The 19,433-nt window shown below is 41.9% G+C and overlaps 1 protein-coding gene across 2 annotated transcripts; it reads right to left on the bottom strand.

Annotated features, from left to right (window-relative positions):
- Nucleotides 1–1,671: 1,671 nt before the first annotated feature.
- On the bottom strand, nt 1,672–19,063 carry CCDC190 (coiled-coil domain containing 190). 2 transcript variants are annotated; one of them, XM_043876643.1, is made up of 4 exons: nt 18,917–19,063; nt 17,059–17,264; nt 12,443–12,566; nt 8,036–11,933 (listed from the first exon to the last, which is right to left on the bottom strand). In XM_043876643.1, exons 2-4 carry the CDS (start codon nt 17,252–17,254, stop codon nt 11,354–11,356), a joined length of 900 nt encoding a protein of 299 aa, XP_043732578.1. In that variant the 5' UTR covers nt 17,255–17,264; nt 18,917–19,063; the 3' UTR covers nt 8,036–11,353. The 2 variants fall into 2 exon arrangements, 1 of the variants encoding a protein (XP_043732578.1); XR_006335682.1 differs by lacking the exons at nt 8,036–11,933; nt 12,443–12,566; nt 18,917–19,063 and adding an exon at nt 1,672–2,291 and having other exon boundaries at nt 17,059–17,196.
- Nucleotides 19,064–19,433: the final 370 nt, after the last annotated feature.

Genomic DNA, 19,433 nt, shown 5'->3' with positions numbered 1-19,433 from the left:
AGGGAATGATTGGACTAGAGCTACAGCATGGCTGTGATCTAGAACCTAGGCATGAAGGGGCTCCCACTGACAAGGGTGAGGTTTTGCCTCTTAACAGGTTCTGTGCTCAGAAACATTATTATATGTGGCCCTCACTTCCTTCTTGTTGACAGACAATCTCTACTGGACCTGTGTCCACTAACTGACTCTCCCTCAAATTTTTCTCTTATTCTTAATCTTTGCTAGAGATTGAGAGGAGAGCTAACAATCTCCTGCACCTCCAACTCACCATGATCCCCATCAAGACGGCATCTCATGCACAAGCCTGCTAAGCCTAGCCTCCCCCAGTCTTAGATTTTCAGTGGCCTCAATGTTCCCAGGATGAGGTGAAGACTATGCTCTCTGTGCATCCCAGTCCTGGGAAATGGCACCATCTTTCTGACAGATGTGCAACCCAGGAACCTGAATCCCTCTCAGATCCCATCTTACCTTCTCCCTTCAGACCTAATCGGTCACCAGGTCCTCTTAAAATTCTTTACCTCTTTAGCAGTTTTCAAATATACCCCTTTACTTTATCTTCACTCAGTCAGTCAGTCAGTTCAGTTACTCAGTCATGTCTGACTCTTTGCGACCCCATGAACTGCAGCACGCCAGGCCTCCCTGTCCATCACCAACTCCCAGAGTCCACCCAAACTCATGTCCATTGACTCGGTGATGCCATCCAACCATCTCATCCTCTGTCGTCCCCTTCTCCTCCTGCCCTCAACGTTTCCCAGCATCAGGGTCTTTTCCAGTGAGTCAGTTCTTCACATCAGGTGGCCCAAATATTGGAGTTTCAGCTTCAGCATCAGTCCTTCCAATGAACACACAGGACTGATCTCCTTTAGGATGGACTGGCTGGATCTGCTTGCAGTCCAAGGGACTCTCAAGAGTATTCTCCAACACCACAGTTCAAAAGCATCAGTTCTTCAGTGCTCAGCTTTCTTTATTGACCAAATCTCACATCCATACATGACTATTGGAAAAACCATAGCCTTGACTAGATGGACCTTTGTTGGCAAAGTAATGTCTCTGCTTTTTAATATGCTGTCTAGGTTGGTCATAGTTTTCCTTCCAAGGAGTAAGCACCTTTTAATTTCATGACTGCAATCACCATTTGCAGTGATTTTGGAGTCCCCAAAATAAAATCAGCCACTGTTTCCATTGTTTCCTCATCTATTTCCCGTGAAGTGATGGGACTGGATGCCATGATCTTAGTTTTCTGAATGTTGAGCTTTAAGCCAACATTTTCACTCTCCTCTTTCACTTTCAACAAGAGGCTCTTTAGTTTTTCTTCACTTTCTGCCATAAGGGTGGTGTCATCTGCATATCTTCACTATCTTCCCTTATTTAATCCCTCAAATTGACCATGCCATCTGTTTTTATCCAGTGATTCTAGTCCTGTCCCCACGAATTCCTTCTTTCCATTGTGGCCAGAAAGATATATCTAAAATACAGATGGCTACAGTCTTTCTTTAAAACTCACAAAGTAGCCAGACCCAGAAAAATCCACACTCCTTAGCATGATATGTAAGTCGATTTGTTTATGCCTGTTATCCTGGCTTATTTATGAGTAGCATCCCTTTTTACTCTCAAAAGTATTCCAATTTGGATGTTAAATTATATAGTCACCATAACTATCAAGCCCTTTATGAAAATCCGATTGCTATGTACTTCTCCAGCTCCATCTCCTGCTCATCTCTCCCTCTGCATGCAACAAGATGATGGCAAGCAATTCAAGAAACCACATCCAGATATGACAGTGCATAGAGGATGAAAGCAATTCTTTTCTCTGTGTTGATTTCTTGAGAATAAGAATACTTTTCCCAGAAGCCATGGTTGACTTCTCTTCATGTGAATTGGCAAGCATTGAGTCACATGTCCTTTCCTGAGTGAGTCATTGGCAAGCAGAATAAAATTGCCTTCATTGGTTTTGTTTGGTTTGTGGTGGTAGAATAGGTGTTAGGGAATAGACAACAATTGTGACTGCAACATCAATTTTAATTGAATTTGTCTTTGGGTCTATTTAATTCCACCAGACAAAAACTCCTCAAGGCCAGGGACTGTACTGGAGCTCCTAGAATAGTGCTTGGCATTAGTAACTTGTATTACTGTCATTGTTATTGGACTTTTGGATGGAAGTAAGGAAGGTACTATAATGTAGTGGGGAAAACAGGGGTTTTGGAGCTTGATAGTAGTAGCCTCAGTCTCCCACTTTGTACTTTTCCATGCAGGATCCAGATGCATTCAGATCTCTAAACTTCAGATTTCTCCTGTGTTAAATGAAGCAAATATTACCCTTTAATAACACATACAATACATATAAAGCAACTGAACAACCACAAATATTTCCTCACTTCTTATGTCTGTCATTTTAACCCATGAACTTTTGTAAGGCTGTAGCTACATTTGTGTGTTTATGTATGCACATGTGTGAGTGTGTGTATATGAGTACTTTGGCAACTTGTGAGGAAAATGCCCTCTAAGAAAAATGACATTCCTGATATTGCCTTCTGGACTTTGTAAGATTTTAGCTGACTACTTGAACTTTATGAGATAAAAAGTTCATCTTATTCTAATTTTTATTCCAAGAGATTGTCTCTGAGAGGTGCTTAGTGAATCATCATACTCCCTGAAGATGATTATGGACAAAGTTTTCATGATCATCTCATTTAGGAAAATTCAGCATGACCATTTCCCTGTAGACATTCTTTATAACCTTAGCATATTCAAGACATAGAGAGGTCCCATAGTAGAGAAATTTATTTTCATTTTCAACCCAAATTTCTCCAAATTTGTTTTGAGCTCAGATTTGTTTTTTTTTTTCCCCTATAGCACCTTAGCAACATCTCTTGGAATACCCTTTGGGAAATAAGCGCATAACTTATCTCTGCTCTCAAGGTGACTTGATAGGACCTGCTATCTTGGCCACTAGGAAGGGTCATTGGTTTACAACAGGGTGAACAAGCTTTTCAACTCTAAACCAGCATCAATGGTGGGAAGTCCCTGAAAATAAGTGCAGTCATTTTCTCATGTTTTGAAGAACTCTGGCTAAGGTTGAACTGGTTAATCCCTAAAGCCTTTACATCTTCAATATCCTACAGAAAAACTCCAAGATGACTAAGATAAACAAGATAACCAGGCTTTTTATATATTTTTAGAGATATTTAGGATGAAATGGTAAAGAAGGAATGCATGATAGAACTCTTCAACCTAGATATTCTGAATACTCTGAACCAGATTTCAGAGAGGAAATTCTCCTGAATATGAATTACTCCTGAATATGAATAAGGTTAGGTATGGATAAATAATCATTCTTTGTTTTCTATAATGAAGGAATATCGGTAGGGAATTGGTTGTTACAATAGAAGAAAAAAGCCACTCGTTTTATTACTGCTGAAATAATTATAAGTCTTAATTTTAGAACGAGTTTCCTGGACTTCCCTGGCAGTCCAGTAGTTAAGACTCCACACTTTCATTACAAGGGTCACAGGTTCCATCCCTGGGCAGGGAACTAAGATCCCACATGTGGCACAGTGCAGCCAAAAAGAAAAAGAATTGAAGTCTGTGTTCTGTTTTTAATGCAGGGACTTTTTTGTGAGAGCTGGACCATAAAGAAGGCAGAGCACTGAAGAACTGATGCTTTCCAACTGTGGTGCTGAAGAAGATTCTTGAGTCCCTTGGACAGCAAGGCTATCACACCAGTCAATCTTAAAGGAAATCAACCTTGAACACTCATTGGAAGGACTGAGGCTGCAGCTGAAGCTCCAATCCTTTGGCCACATGATGTGAAGAGCAGACTTATTGGAAAAGATCCTGAGGTTGGGAAAGATTGAAGGTCGAAGGAGAAGAGGGTGGCAGAGGATGAGGTGGTTAGATGGCATCACTGATTCAATGGACATGAACTTGGGCAAATTCTGGAAGATAGTGAGGGATAGGAAAGCCTGGCATGCTGTAGTCCATAGGGTTGTGAAGAGTCGGACACTATCTTGCTAGTCTCTTTCCTTCATTAACTTTTTGTCTTCTTCTATACGTTAAATGCCTCTTTACCTATATTTAAAAAATCTAATATTCCTTTAATTTTAAGACCCAAATTATATTTAGTTTTCCTTTTATTTTCAGATGGACCTGGATGAATACACTGCTGAAAAATTGTACCAAATTTGCTGGAACTTGAAAAACGTATTACAGCAACCATTCAAATCTAAGCTGGAAATGGAGCTCCCTGAAACATTATCATCCCCCACTCACATCCTGGGAGTTGCTATATTATGGATGTAAGCACTGGCGGTGAGCCACCATCAGAGACCATAAGGGCACCTTTCTTTCATAGCTAGTTTTTGAGGAAACTACTCAAAAACTGTGTGAGTTTGTACTCTTTAAAGAAAAGGAGGGAAACCCTTTAAGAAAAATATTCCTATATGAATGCTTATACATATTTTACAGAAGTCTACTGCAATTCTACTCCTGGGCATATATCCAGAGAAAATTCTACTTCAAAAAGATAGATACATGTAATGCTCATAGCAGCAGCTATTTACAATAGCCAAGACATGGAAGCAGCCTGTGTTCAGTGACAGATGAATGGATAAAGAAGATGTAGTTTATATACACAATGGGATAGTGTGTGAAAGTGGAAAGTGAAAGTCTCTCAGTCGTGTCTGACTCTTTACGACCCCATGGACTATATAGTCCATGGAATTCTCTAGACCAGAATACTGGAGTGGGTAGCTTTTCCCTTCTCCAGGGGATCTTCCCAACCCAGGGATCGAACCCAGGTCTCCCGCATTGCAGGCAGGTTCTTTACCAGCTGAGCCACTATTCAGCCATTAAAAAAGAATGAAATATCCATGTTACATGTATCTTTTTGAAGTAGCATTTTCTCTGGATATATGCCCAGGAGTGGAATTGCAGGATTATATTATTTTAGTATTATTAAATAAAAGATCCAATAGACGTTTATAAAATATGTATAAACATTCATATAGGAAAGATATTTTTCTTAAAGGGTTTCCCTCCTTTTCTTTAGAGGGTACAAACTCACACAGTTTTTGAGTAGTTTCCATATGTAAACTACATAACCAATGGGAATTTACTCAGGGAACACAAACAGGGGCTCTGTGACAGGCTGAAGGGTGAAGGGGGAGGGAGATGGGAGGGAGGGGACATGTATGTACCTATGGCTGATTCTTATTGATGTATGACAGAAAATCACAAAATTCTGTAAAGCAATTATCCTTCAATTCAACAATTTTAAAGAAAAGAAAAGAATGAAATAATGCCACTTGCAGCAACACAGATGGGCCTAGAGACTATCATACTAAGTGAAATAAGTCAGAGAAAGACAAATATCATATGATATCATTTGTTTTGTGGAATCTAAAGATAAAATGATACAAAGGAACTTGTTTATTGGGTTGGCCAAAAAGTTTGTTTGGGCTGTTCAGTACCATTGTACAAGAAAACGAACGAATTCTTTGGCCAACCCAATACAAACTAGAAATAGATTCACATAGAAAACAAATTTATGATTACCAAAGGGAAAAGTGGGGGATAAAATAGGAGTTTGGAATTAATATAAACTTACTACTATAAATAAAATAGGTAAATAACAAAGACCTACTCTATAGCACAGAGAAGTATACTCAATCTCTTGTAATCTATGATGGCAAAGAATCTGAAAAAGAATATATGTATGTATAAATATATGTGTGTGTGTGTATAAATGAATCACTTTGTTGCACACTTCAAACTAGCATAACACTATACATTAACGATACTTCAATTAGAAAAAATTATCTATGCAAAAAGATTAAAATAATTATTGGAATCATTAATCATTCTGTTTATGCTATCCTGTTTGCTGGAGCTCAAGCTAAGAAGGAACTAGGCTGAGGACTCAACGATGGCTCTGCAGGCACATATTCGTCCGCTTCTGCTGCTCTCCCCCCCACTGTAAGACATTTCAGTCAGTTTGGCAGTTCTAGGTTTTGGGCTTTGCTTTTGAACACATTGTCCATGACCTTTGTCTCATTCCTTTTGCCTTGATATGAACAAATAGTCCTGAGCAAAATCTCCCAGTCATGAATTGCATAATTAAATAGGCTTCCCTGGGGGCTCAGACGGTTAAGAATCCACCTGCAATGTGGGAGACCTGGGTTTGATCCCTGGGTCAGGAAGATCCCCAGAGAAGGCAATGGCAACCCACTCCACTGTTCTTGCCTGGAGAATCCCATGGATAGAGGAGCCTGACAGGCTACAGTCCATGGTGTTGCAAAGAGTCGGACATGAGTGAGTGACTTTTACTTATATAGTTTGCATATTTTCTCCTTATCACAAACTTTTGGAATAATATTTTACTACTAATAATTTTGAGTTGAGCAAGTTCATGCCGGTATTGGTTCTGACTCCAAACAACATGTATTAAATTGTTTGAAGTCTGTGTATATTTATTATGTAGTTTTCTTTTACCAAAAATGTTTCTTTATTACCGGTTTCATGGTACCTTTTTAATGGAATTAAGCTTGAACACTTCAAAGTAATTGCCCTAATTGAACACTTCAAACAATCATCTACAGTTTCTAATTGATTAATGCCTATTATTAGGACACAGAGCAGCAACACATGGACAACAACAAACAGTGGGAAGCTGGGAAAACTGGGGTATAGTTCATATCACATATAATTAGGTAAAATCTTTCCTTCTATAAATCTCAAGTAGGCCGTATCTCAAGCCACATTTGAGATGAGGACCATGTGATGAATGCCTGTGTTCTTTGTACAGATACTGCCTCATTTTATTGCGCTTCATTGTACCGTGCTTTACAGACATTGCACTTGTACAAACTGAAGTTTGTGTCAACCCTGCGTTGAGCAAGTCATTTGCTTACTTCCTGTCTGTGACAAATGTTGTCAACTCTCATAATATTTCAAACTTTTCCATTATTATTGTACTGGTTATGGTAGTCTGTTATCAGTGATCTTTGACATTGCTATTGCAATAGTCTTGATATTTTTTAACAATAAAATATTTTAAGATTAAGGCATGTACTGTTTTAAAGACAGAATGCTATTGTACTCTTGAACATGAAAATGAAGTTGCTCAGTTGCGTCTGACTGTTTGCGACTCCATGGACTGTAGCCCACCAGGCTCCTCTGTCCATGGGATTCTCTTAATAGACTGTAAATAGTATAAATGTAACTTTTATATGTACTAGGAAACCAAAAAATGTATGTGACTCACTTTATTTTGATATTTGATTTATTGTGGTAGCTTGAAACCAAAACTGAAATATCTCTGAGGTGGGACTCTAGTAGAGTAAGTCCCCTACATGTGAATGAGTCCCATTCTGAGAGCACATTTGTAAGTCCAATTTATTTGTAAGCCTAACAGAGTTAGCCTAGGTACCCATGAATACATCAGCTATATAGTGCTATCCTGTAATAGGCTTATAATGCTTTTCACAGAAATAATATATGAACACACACACACACACACACACACAAACAAACATTTTTAGTATTACATCCCGATACCCTGAAAAGTGCAGTAGTACAGTACAATAGCTGGCATACAGGGGCTGGCATCGAGTGAACAGGCCGGAAGAGTTACTGACTGGAGGAGGATGAAGAGGTGGGAGATGGTAGAGCTGAAGGATCGTCAGCAATAGGAGATGGAGGGCAAGCCGTAATATCACTCCTGCCTGACGCTGATGGCAGAGGTTCTGGTTCCTTGCTGGAATGAGATGCACATTCACACCTACATCTTTGAAAGCTTGCAACTTCAAAGTTTGTGCGTAAGAGCTTACTGTAAATGTTTCTTGGGGCAATGCCTCTCCATGCAGATAAAACTGAGAACTCTCAACCTGGTGAGGGATAAAACATGGGGTGGGTACTATTTTTCTCCCAGTAACTGCTACCAACTTTGTTTAATACCATCTCAGTCTGCTCCAATTACATCCAGTCCTTTCAGTTTAATTTTTTTTTTTTATTAGTTGGAGGCTAATTACTTCACAACATTTCAGTGGGTTTTGTCATACATTGATATGAATCAGCCATAGAGTTACACGTATTCCCCATCCCGATCCCCCCTCCCACCTCCCTCTCCACCCGATTCCTCTGGTAGACACACTTTCCACCACATTCAGGTATTATTATTTATAACCTCTGCGTGGTCTAAAGCCTTCCTTCTCCACCCCTGTGGAGCTCCTGCTCCACTGCAGCTTGCCTCAGGCTCCCCTCTCTCAATTCTGCCCCGTGAGGATGGGGTGAGGGAAAGCGTTGGCTCTGGGAACAGTCCACACATCTGGGACTGCCCTCTTTAGGGCAGTGGTTCCTTGCTGTGCTGGCTGTTGTTGGTGAGGCAGGGTTGTTGGCTTCTGTTTAGACTGGACCTCGGCTTCCATTGCCCTAGTGCTTTTGGTGCCGAGGCAAAACTCTCTCAAATATGACTCCCTGGGCTTTGCCTTCAGGGCTGTCTCTCCTTCAGAGGAGCTAGTCCCTCCAGTGTTACTGGTTGCAACTTACCCTATTGTACCCCACACTGAGGATCGTGGGAACCTTCAGAGTCCCTCCCCATCAGCTGCCTTCAGAACCTTGGGACCCTGGATGAGAGGCTGAGACACCACCTCTGAGAGTTCTTGGATGCCTCAGCTCCCAGGTGAAAAGTGAATTCCCTCTCCACTGGATGGATTCAGGTAGCGATGTGAAAGCCCATTTTATAAACCATTTTTAGACTTCCTTGGGCTTCCCAGGTGGTGCTAGTGGCAAACAGCCTGACAGTCAATGCAGGAGACATAAGACTCAGGTTCGACCCCTGGGTTGGGAAGATCTCCTGGAGGAGGGCATGGCAACCCACTCCAGTATTCTTGCCTGGAGAATCCCATGGACAGAAAAGCCTGACAGGCTATATAGTCCTTGGGGTCACAGAAGAGCTGGAGACGATCGAAGTGACTTAGCAGCAGCAGATAGACTTCCTCATGGGGGAGTAAAGGGAGAAGACATTATCTTTCCTCAATACATCTCTGAATAAATGAATGTATGTAAAAAAAAAAAAAGTCATGTTCCCTTAAAATGGAAGCATGAATTTTCCTTACCATCTCTTTCTAATTTTTATTGTTAAACATTGTAGTTCACAGGTTTGAAGCATATTTTGCAGCTGAAAATGAGGGCGTAAGCCTTTGGGCACTGTGTTTATGCCCCCTTCTCTTTGAGAGAGAAGGATAGTACAGGAGAGCAGTATTCTGGCCTTTGTTCCTCATGCACATTCAGGTATAGAGATAGTCACTTTAGTTATTGTGAGCCTCAGGTTTTTTTTGTCTGTAGAAAGGGAGAAATTATCTCATTGACTTCCTACCTGAGAGGGTTTTACAAAGATTTAATGCAGCGGTATGTGGGTTGGGGTCTTTGAACACCCCCTCATTTGGATTGTGACAACCCCCAAAGTATCTCTAGATATTTTCAGATGTCTTTTGGGAGCCCATCTATCACTAGGTGAGACCTCTGGTATGAATGAATGAATGACTTTAAGCTGATTGGGTGAGAGCCATCCTGGGGCTCAGAATGGTTTGAAAAGAGTAAGGATTTACTCTGACTTCTCCAGTGGCTCAGACGGTAAAGCGTCTGTCTACAATTACAATGCAGGAGACCTGGGTTCGATCCCTGGGTCAGGAAGATTCCCTGGAGAAGGAAATGGCAACCCACTCCAGTACTCTTGCCTAGAAAATCCCATGGACGGAGGAGCCTGGTGCAGGCTACTGTCCATGGGGTTGCAAAGAGTCCGACACGACGGAGCGACCTCACTTTCACTTTCATAGAATTTAATGGGTTAGACAACAAGGTCCTCTGCAGCTGCTTCCCTGTGGTTGTGTTGACTTTTATCAATAAAAGTATTGTATCCTTCACTCTGAAGAAGGAAAATATATTAGGCCGGTGAAATGATAAGAATAAAATCAATGTATGTAGAAGATTTGGTGGTGCTAGTGGTAAACAGTCCACCTGCAATACAGGAGACGAAGAAGATGTGGGTTTGATCCCTGGGTAAGGAAAAAATCCCTTGGAGAAGGAAAAGGCAACCCACTCCAGTATTCTTTCCTGGGAAATCCCAGGAAATGGACGGAGGAGCCTAGGGGGCTGCAGTCCATGGGGTTGCGAAGAGTTGGATACAACCGAAGCAACTGAGCAGAAGATTTGTAATTGCACAATTTTGTTGCAATTCATGAAATCTAAATTGAAATAGAATGTAAAAAATTTTGGAGGTAGATCTACCAGCAGATCTAGGTCCATCAGATATATGAAGATTTACAAGCAGGGTAACCAGGAAGAACATGCAAAATGCTTATTTCTCAAAGTCATGAGACTGAGGTTTACTTGGAACAGGGGTGGCGGAGAGGGCTGGGCTCTGGCTAAGTCCTTGCTGCCTTGGTAATGGCCCTGTCCTGAAGTTATGGTCAGCACAGAGAAAAGAGCCTTTCAGAAGCGGGATTAATCATTTTGAGAACTCCACCCCTGTGGAGGGTGCTTGTAATGGAGATAGACAAGGAGAAAGAACACAATAAAGGGCTTGGAAGTTTGCACAGGAGTTTCGCCACGTCTGGTGTTCCTAACCCTGGCAGCCCAGTCATGACCGGTGTAAATAAACCAGGTATTCATCAGTCAGTTCTGTTGCTCCGGCCCTGCCTTCCCTCATTGTTTTCCTACTTGGAAGAAAATGTTAGAGGGGGCACATTTCTTATAAGTTGTTAATTTTTTTTTTTAATTAGGATCCAAAAAGGTTGATAAGAGCAGGTTGAAAGTGGGAATGAGAAAACCAAAATGGAACTATTTGGATACAAAAAAAGTAAGGAAAGTGCTGCAAAAAAGAACAGAGAACTGTATGGGAGAGAAAGTTTGATTTATAGACTGTATTATGTACATATTTTCAGTTGAGCTCCTATCCTTACCTTTACATGTGAAACTAAAACAAACAGAAGAGCCACACCGTTTTGCCAGCAGGTGGCACCGTAAGAACCTCCTATAAGAAAAGGGTGGCAAATGTAAGCAGGACCCTTAATATTTTACCTTTCAGGAAAAGTCTAGGCATCCATGTAGACTCATATTTTTGGTAACGTTAGCAATATGTGTATATTGCTTTAAATGGCTTCAGAAGATTCATCTCTCCATTTTTCATCCTAGCATTGCTCATTTAGTGAAACATTATACTCCCATAAAAGGGAAAAAAGACTAAGGTTTAAAACAAAATCTATATCTATATATTTGTATTGTTTGCTACAGTTGCTAAAGTGATTATGACACATGTGACTGTGTGGATACAGTGGATGATTAAAGATGAAGTAACTTAGGTGTTCACCCTGTTCTCACATCCCTTTTCTGCTCTGGACTGTGAGGATTCCTTGTGCCCGAAGATCTCCCCAATGCTGAGCAATCTCTCAGACTCAGGGGGGATCCGGTGCCGGAGGTAGTGAGCTTTTCTGGCCTTTTCAAACACCTCCAAGTAGGTTGATGTTTGAGGCTTATCTTTGAAGTCTCCTCCACCTCCCACGGGATCCAGGGGGATTTGCTTTGCAGTGGTGTGGTCTGGCTTTGCGTTGGCATCATTTGATCTGGTCTCATCACCGTGCACTGGCTCACTACCACCAGCTGGGCTGGAACTGGGGCCTCCGTCTACAGTGCGGATGGAGACGTCTTGATTTTGACAGAGAAGAGAGATGCTCTCGTTGGAGCCTTTTCCTTTTGGTGGGTTTATAGAATCTTTCCCTTGGGCTTGCAGCTTCTCTTCTATGAAGTGGGAAGTTCTGTTATTTTGAGATAGTGGCTGCCTTTTGCTTTTCATGGGGTCCTTGGGACCAATGTGATGGAAAGGAGGCATCTGGGACTTGGTTTTGGATATTTCTTGAGTTGTATTTGTTGTCAGTGCGCTGGGAAAGAAGATAAGAAGAAAAACATTCTCTCAAAACTGATGAAGAGCTAATATTTATCATTTTCAAATTATTAGACCCTGGCTCCTTTTTGTGAGATATTAACTGAGGTAATAACGTGGGTGAACAGAGGATGAAGGGTGAGAATGGATGGTAACAATGTGGGGAAATGATTTTTCTTTTTCTTGTAAACTTTTTACTTTTGTATTGGAGATTGGAGTATAGCCATTTAACAATGTTGTGATGGCTTCAGATGCGCAGCAAAGCCACTTGGCCATACATACACATGTATCCAGTCTCCCCCAAACTCCACTCCCTTCCAGCCTGCCATATAACATTGAGCAGAATTCCCTGTGCTATACAGGAGGTCTTTGTTGGTTATGTTTTAAATGCAGCATTTTTCTTAAGAAGGAAAAGACAGCACTTTCTCAGGGGGAGGATGATTTAAAGAGGTCAGCTGAAAGAAGGACTCAATGGCATATGCATTAGCTTAGTAAGCATCTTCTTACCTAGCTTTGTTAGCCTGCAGAACTCTGTGCTTCTGTCCTCCCTGTGATGAGAGTGTGAGAACATCTTCTGGTCTCTTCTGACTTCCATTCCCAAAGTAAGAGCAGAGCTTTTTCTTGATGATATCTGCTTTGAGTTAATTAATAGGTGCTATGAGTTGAAATGTGGGTTTCCCAGGTTGTGCTAGTGGTAAAGAACTTGCCTGCCAATGCAGGAGACATAAGAGACACAGATTTGATCCCTAGGTCAGGAAGATTCCCTGGAGAAGGGCATGGCAACCCACTCCAGTATTCCTGCCTGGAGAACCCCATGGACAGAGGAGCCTGGCGGGCTACAGTCCATAGGGTCGCAAAGAGTCGGGCATGGCTGAAGCGACTTAGCACACACATACACAAGTTGAACTGTATCCTTCCCAAATGTCATATGTAGAAGCCCGAATGCCCAGCACCTCAGAATGAAACCTTATTTGGAGACAGGGCCTTTACAGAGATGATTAAGTTAAGATGAGGCCATTAAGGTGAGCTGTTGACCATTATGACTGGTGTCATTATAATAAGGAGAAATTAGGATATAGAGACACAGATTGAGGGAAGGTGAAGGGAAGAGACACAGGGAGAAGATGGCCACATACAAACCAAAGAGAGAGGCCTGGAACAGAGCCTTCTTTTCCAACCTTCAAAGGCACCACTCTGCCAGGACCCTAATTTTGGACTGCAGACCTCCAGAACTCTGCAAAGACATGCCTGTTGTTTAAGCCAGCTAGTTAATGGCAACTTGGTAGGGTAGCCCTAAAAACTAACACAGTAAGAGAAGAAGGAAAAGAATGCCAGAACCTGGTTCTCTGGGCAGAGAAACCGTGTGTGAATACCGCTGGATTACATTACACACTCGGCTGATCTGGCCTGAGGAATGGAAACAGAAAAACCTAAGGCAGCTCTCCAGTGTTTACCTAGAGTATGTTATAGAGGATTCAGAAACACTGAGGTCAGAGGTTTAAACTGGCTGGGACCGTGGAGGTTTTGTCTGAATGTTTTACTTGGCAAGCATGATGTTCTCAAAACAAAATGCCTAGGTGTGAGCTATACCCAGAGCCGGGGTCCTGTTGTTACATCCGCCTTGATTGTGTGACCTCCTACCCACCTGCGCCAAGAGCTGCACCTTCTGGCCGTGAGTAAGTGGGTTTTTCTCTCTTTGACTTAATGTTTCAGAATCTTGCAGTCATAGCTGCTATAGAGGACGTGGTTTGTTTTCAAGACATCTCAAGAGCTGGTCACTTGGAGTTGAAAGTCTTGCACTGGTTTGCTCTAAGCAAAATGAGTTCCCTAAACCAACACTGGGGTTCGTAGGCACCAGGCAAAGGAAATATGACCAGATAAAGGGCCTCTAATTTATATTAAACTCTTAATATTCTTTCATCTAATAACTTCTTGGTGAGGTAGTCAAGGCAAGAGATAGTCCTTTGAGGGTCTCTCTTCTATTGTCTTGAGTGTGTGTGTCTGTGTGTGTGTGTCCCCATCTAGTTATCTAATTTAACAGGGATGTTTGGGTGCCTACTTTGTGCCAGGGAGTATATTCTTCACTCTGGTTTTCTTCACCCTGGACATATAATTAATCATAAATCTCTGACAATTCTGTACTCTAAACATCTCAAAATGCCGGCCCCCTTAAGATGCAATCTCACTTTCCAAATATCTTAATATACTCATTTTTTTCCCTACCTGACTAATGCCCTAGTTTAGGCCTTTAAACCCTGGTCTGAACTCTGGAATCCTTCTATCTGGTCTACCTTAAAGTTTGCTGCCAGAGTGATCCTTATCTCACTTGGAGATGTAATCTCCCCATTTCCAAACCCCGTAGGGTGAAATCTAAACTCTTTTGCAAGATCTGTGAAGCTATTCATGATTGGAGACCCTGCCTGCTCTGCTTTACCTCTAAATATTACACCTGTCCCTTCCTATCACCCCTTACACCCCTCCAGCACTGAGCAACTTGTAGCATGTCATTCTCATGTATGCACGTTTGTACACACTGTTCTTACCGTGTGTAGAAACATTCCATGTGTTCTCATGACAAACCGCCCACCACCCCTCCTCCACTCATCTTCATTCTCTTACTCCTCTAAGATTCTGTTCATACCCTGCCTCTGTTGGGACATCTCGCCTGAGCCCCTTTGCTAGACATGGGAACCTTCCCACGCTTCTGTTCTACTTTGTAAACAATGAATTTAGCAATTAGCATTTTCTGTTATAATTTTTTGTGAGCAGTTACCTTCTAGTCCAAATGTGAGCATCTTGAGGGCACAGACCATGCTTTTCATATTTGTATTCTTGCCTCTATTGGAGTTGCTGTGAAAGTGTTTTGTAACGTTTGGCCCATGAATCACCTGTCCCAGAGTAATCTGCCTTCGTGTCAACTCAGTTAAAAATGTGGACTTTGAGCCTGATTCCTAACCTACTGATGCAAATCTCTCTAGATGAGGACTGGGAATATGTATTTGAAGCAATCCACCAACTAGCATCTAGCTGAAACTCAGTAAAAAGGTCATTAAGTGAATCATGGGAATGTATTGCCTAATACAGTGCCTGATAAATAATGAGACTTAATTCATATTGTTTTCTTCCTTCTTCTCTAGTCTTACTGTCAAGGAGTCTGAGGCACAGAGAGGATGTGACTTTCTAAAGTACATAGAGACAGAGACCCCTGAATCAAAGCTTTCTGCCTTCTGCCTAGACTCTTTTCATACCCCTCGTCTGTCAGGCAATCTCTCTAGTCAACAAAGACAGCCACCTCTCAAACACGATCTTTTGAACACCACTTTGAGAATAGGTATCTGGTCTGCAGGATCCTTTTTTAGAAATGAAGTGGGATTCAGCCAAATGGCTTCTAAGACTCTTTTCCCTTCTGTGAGCTCTCCTTCTTGGTTTGGTTTAACCATTTGTTACAGACAGGGAAGTTGAAACTAGAGAAGTTCAGTTAGTTGCTCACTTACTCCTCTTTAAAACCCAGAGCTGGAGGCTAGAAATAAATCGTAGGCTAGACCTCTGGATATTACTCTTGGCCCTTGTGTCCATATATTAGCTGTGGAGACCTAAATGATTTTACATTGAATTGTGATAACTGACTTTCCTGTAGAACATGCTACATCATTTTCAGGGCTCCTGCCCCTGCCTTAAGTAAGAAGGGATTATAGTTTGAAGAGCTGAGATAGATAGATCCATTCTATGCTGTATATTAAAATATGATTATTTTACTATGGGAAAAATGAAAATAGTTTCTATAAATTGTATAACTATGGCAACCTTCAACAAAACTGTCAAAGCATTTTAATCCTGTAACAATCTTTTACTGATTGACTGATAACAGCACACAGTTACATGGCACTTATTTTGTATTTAGGTACTGTTTCAAATGCTCACTGAATCCTCAGATGACTCCATGAGGTAACAAACATCAATTACATTTTATGTTGGAGAAAACTGAGGCAGAGGCAGGTCCAGTGAGCTTCTCAAGGCCTCACTGCTGGTAAGTGATAGAGTCAGGATTTCAACCCTGACAGTCCGGGTCCAAAGTCTGTATTCTCAGCCACCATAGTTTAATGGACAAAGATGCAATCACTGAGCAGGCAGTTTTATTTCCTTATTTTTTTTACTGAATGGAGTAGACAGCTTTGGAAGATCTGAGATTCTGGATTCCATTGTATAGCCCTTCCTTCTGTGAAGATCAATAGCTTACTAACCAGAAATTGGCATTTGAGGTTAGTAGCGTTAGTCTTATTATAATTACTAAACTGTATAGTCTATGTTCATTGGATAGTCTTCTAAGTAATGTGTACATTTGGAAAGGATTATTCATTGGCAACAGAAGGTTTTATGGGAGGGAATTATTATAAAGAATGTGAACTCGCAGCTTCTGGGTAAAGACACCTCTTTGGGGAAATGACAGAAATACTTGCTCTTTGGCTTAAGAAGACAATGAAATCATAGTACCAATACACAGCAATTACTTTTGCAAAATTTTCTTATCTAAGCAAAATCTGCAAGTTCTAGTGTCAATACACTTTGGAGTACAAGAAGGATAAGTTGAGAAATTCACTTTCTGCAGAAGAAAGGAAGACCCGACTGTCAGACTGGTGTGTTGAAAATAGCCAAGTGCTCTTTGCTTAGCCCTAGCAGAGGTCAGCCATTGTTACACACTGCTCTCCGGTCACTAACCCCAGGGAGTTTTTTTTTTTTTTAACTTCCTTTTCATAAGATGACTTGCACATTAATAGTTATTCAGTGAATGTTTGCTGACCAGGCATAGAAAAGAAGTGAAACCAAATCAACCCAGATATAAGAAAGTAGAACACCAAAGCTTTAAGCCAGAGAGAGCTCATTTGAAAGACTGGGAGCCTGAGAAGGGTTAGCTCAAGAAGGTTTGCATGTGCACGGCTCCAGGGAGCTGTATCATTGAGGGAGAGAAAGGTGGGCAGCCTAAAATCCAAGCTGAGATCAAGAGTTCTCTTACTGAGTGTCCAGTCCCTGAAAGGGCCCTCATCACCCAGTAGCGGGTACCACTCTGGCCTCAGCCAAGTGATGGCCAGGTGGCCTGCTCTGCCTGTTGGTCCCCGAAGCCGTACCTTGCTGCAGCCTCTGCAGTTCTTTCTGGAGCTGTCTCTGCTCCCTGGTCAGGGACTTCACGTGGTACAGGCAGATGTCTTCTAGTCTCTGCAGGCTTTGGCTGAGTCTGGCTTCAGCCTGCTTCGCGCTTTTCCTCTCCAGATCGAAGTGCTTATGCAGGGGTCCCCTGACCATATGCCTCTCCATCCTCTTCATGATCTAGAGGGCTATAGAACAAGATTCTCTCAGGCACTGTGTCAGACCTGATAAAGCAAAGTGGGGACCCGGACCCTGGCTTTTAACTGGAAGATCAGTGTTTGAATCTTGAGTATTTCTGAATACATAGCTGCCTAGTCAGATGAAGGTACACTATTAGAAAACTTTTCCCTGTCAACTAAAAAATTATTCACAGCCTTAAAGCTGAGAGTTATGTTTTATTCAGCGGGAATTTTTAGAACTTCAAGCCTGGGAGGCAGCATTTCAAGTAACCCTGAGAAAACTGCTTCGAAGAGGAGGTGATATATACATATACATATACATATATCCTAATATATAGTTAGGGTAGACAGGAGATTGCAACAAAGGGCAGGTGGTGGGAACAAAAGGCGACTGTTAACAAAAGAAAACCAGATTTCTCAAGTTAAAGAATTTAGTGCTTTTCTTTGTATGGGAAGATTCAAGACTCTGGACTCACTGAAATCATTCCTTTACTATGCACCTCAGCTATCTGGGGCTAGTATCCTGTGTTTTCATGTTCTGAGTTTCCCTAGGGCTCACTCTGTGGAGTGACTGCAATCTGATAGCTGCTAGATAGCAGATATTTTTTCCTTCCTGAGTTCCCTCAGGGCTAACCAGCTCACTAGTGTCGGTGACTGCAATTTCCGATAACTGTGGCAATCTTTGTTTACTGATATGGCAGATAATATTTCCTTTATCAGCCCTACAGTAACATGATTTGCCAGAGTGACATGGAAGTATCTAGGGCAAAGTCATTTCTCTGAGCCTTAGTCTCCTTGCCAATAAAAGAGTGATAGATTATAAGCTTTGTATATAACCCCCAATCAGGTTGCTACAAAGATCAAGTGAAAAGTACATGAATACATTTTAGGGTAAAAATTATAAAAACACTTTACAGATGTAAGCCATCATGCGGCCTGTAATACTATCATGTGTCAGGTGCTATGCTGAGGGCTGAGGGTGGTGCTGAATGAGACACAATTCCTGCTTTCAAAGAACTTTTAGATTTACAACTCTGGAGTCTAATGTTGTTGTATAGCCGCTAAGTCATGTCCGACTCTGTGACACCATGGACTGTAACCTGCCAGGCTCCTCTGTCCATGGGATTCTCCAGGCAAGAATACTGGGGTGGGTCGCCGTTTCCTTATTTCAGGGGATCTTCCTGACCCAGGGATCAAACCTGCATCTCTTGTGTCTCCTGCAATGGCAGGCAGATTCTTTACCACTGAGTCATTTGGAGTCAAACGGTGCATGTCAAATCTGAACAATCAACATTTCCAAAGGTGAGGAGAGTGGGATCTGTTGGTTACAGAACAGTACGGGCATCCAGAACAAGTAGTCTGGGCAGCTGGAAGGAGCTTATCTTCCTCCTCTGGCTGTGTTGCGCTAATAGGCAGGGACACATCTTTCCTCCTCTTTGCTTCCTTCTCAATGTGCGTCTCAGAGCTAAATGCGCAATATGTGCCCAGGATACAAATGGATTACTCTTAATAAAGCTTTGGTGATAATAACACAGGAAAAAGCTTAGCATTAACAGGGAAGATAAGGTCAGGACACAGGAGGGGAAATTTTAAGACAGCTCGGTTTTAGTCTAAAATGTAGACTAAACTTCTATTAAAGAACACAATGAGCAGTACTTACCTACAGATCCAGGGTTCTCCCTGTGAGAATGCTGTCTGCTTCTTTTGCTATGCCCGGCTGAGTTTTGAAAATGAGGCTGTTTTTCTTCAATAAATGTAGGAGCTTGGTGTTGGGGAGGTGGGGAGGTGAGTGGGAACTTTGGAGAGGGTTGTGGGGAGAATGTTGAACACACTTGAAAGCACTCTTCCATGCCACCTCCCTCATCAGGAATGCTAAGTCCCTGAATGCGGGCACCAATCCCGGAGCTTGAAGTAGCTCCATGAGTTAAGGGAGCCTGCCAGCCTCCAGCCCTCCCCTTGATGGGCCCACAGTGCTCCTTCTCGGCAGTATCCATGGGAGCCAAGAATGAAACCAAGGAGTGTCTTACTGTGTTCTCAGAGTCTCTCTCTCTCCCCGCCCCCTTCCACTCTGTCCTTCTTCTCTGGCTGTATTGTTCCCCACCTCCCTCACAGTGTCAGTCCTACTTCTTGGAAACCAGATCAGGTTCTAAAAGAAGATACTCTTTTTTTTTTTTTTT

This window comes from Cervus elaphus, chromosome 20 (assembly GCF_910594005.1).
Source record: "Cervus elaphus chromosome 20, mCerEla1.1, whole genome shotgun sequence".
Classification (NCBI taxonomy): Eukaryota; Metazoa; Chordata; class Mammalia; order Artiodactyla; family Cervidae; genus Cervus; species Cervus elaphus.
This window is presented reverse-complemented; position numbering and strand designations above follow the sequence as displayed.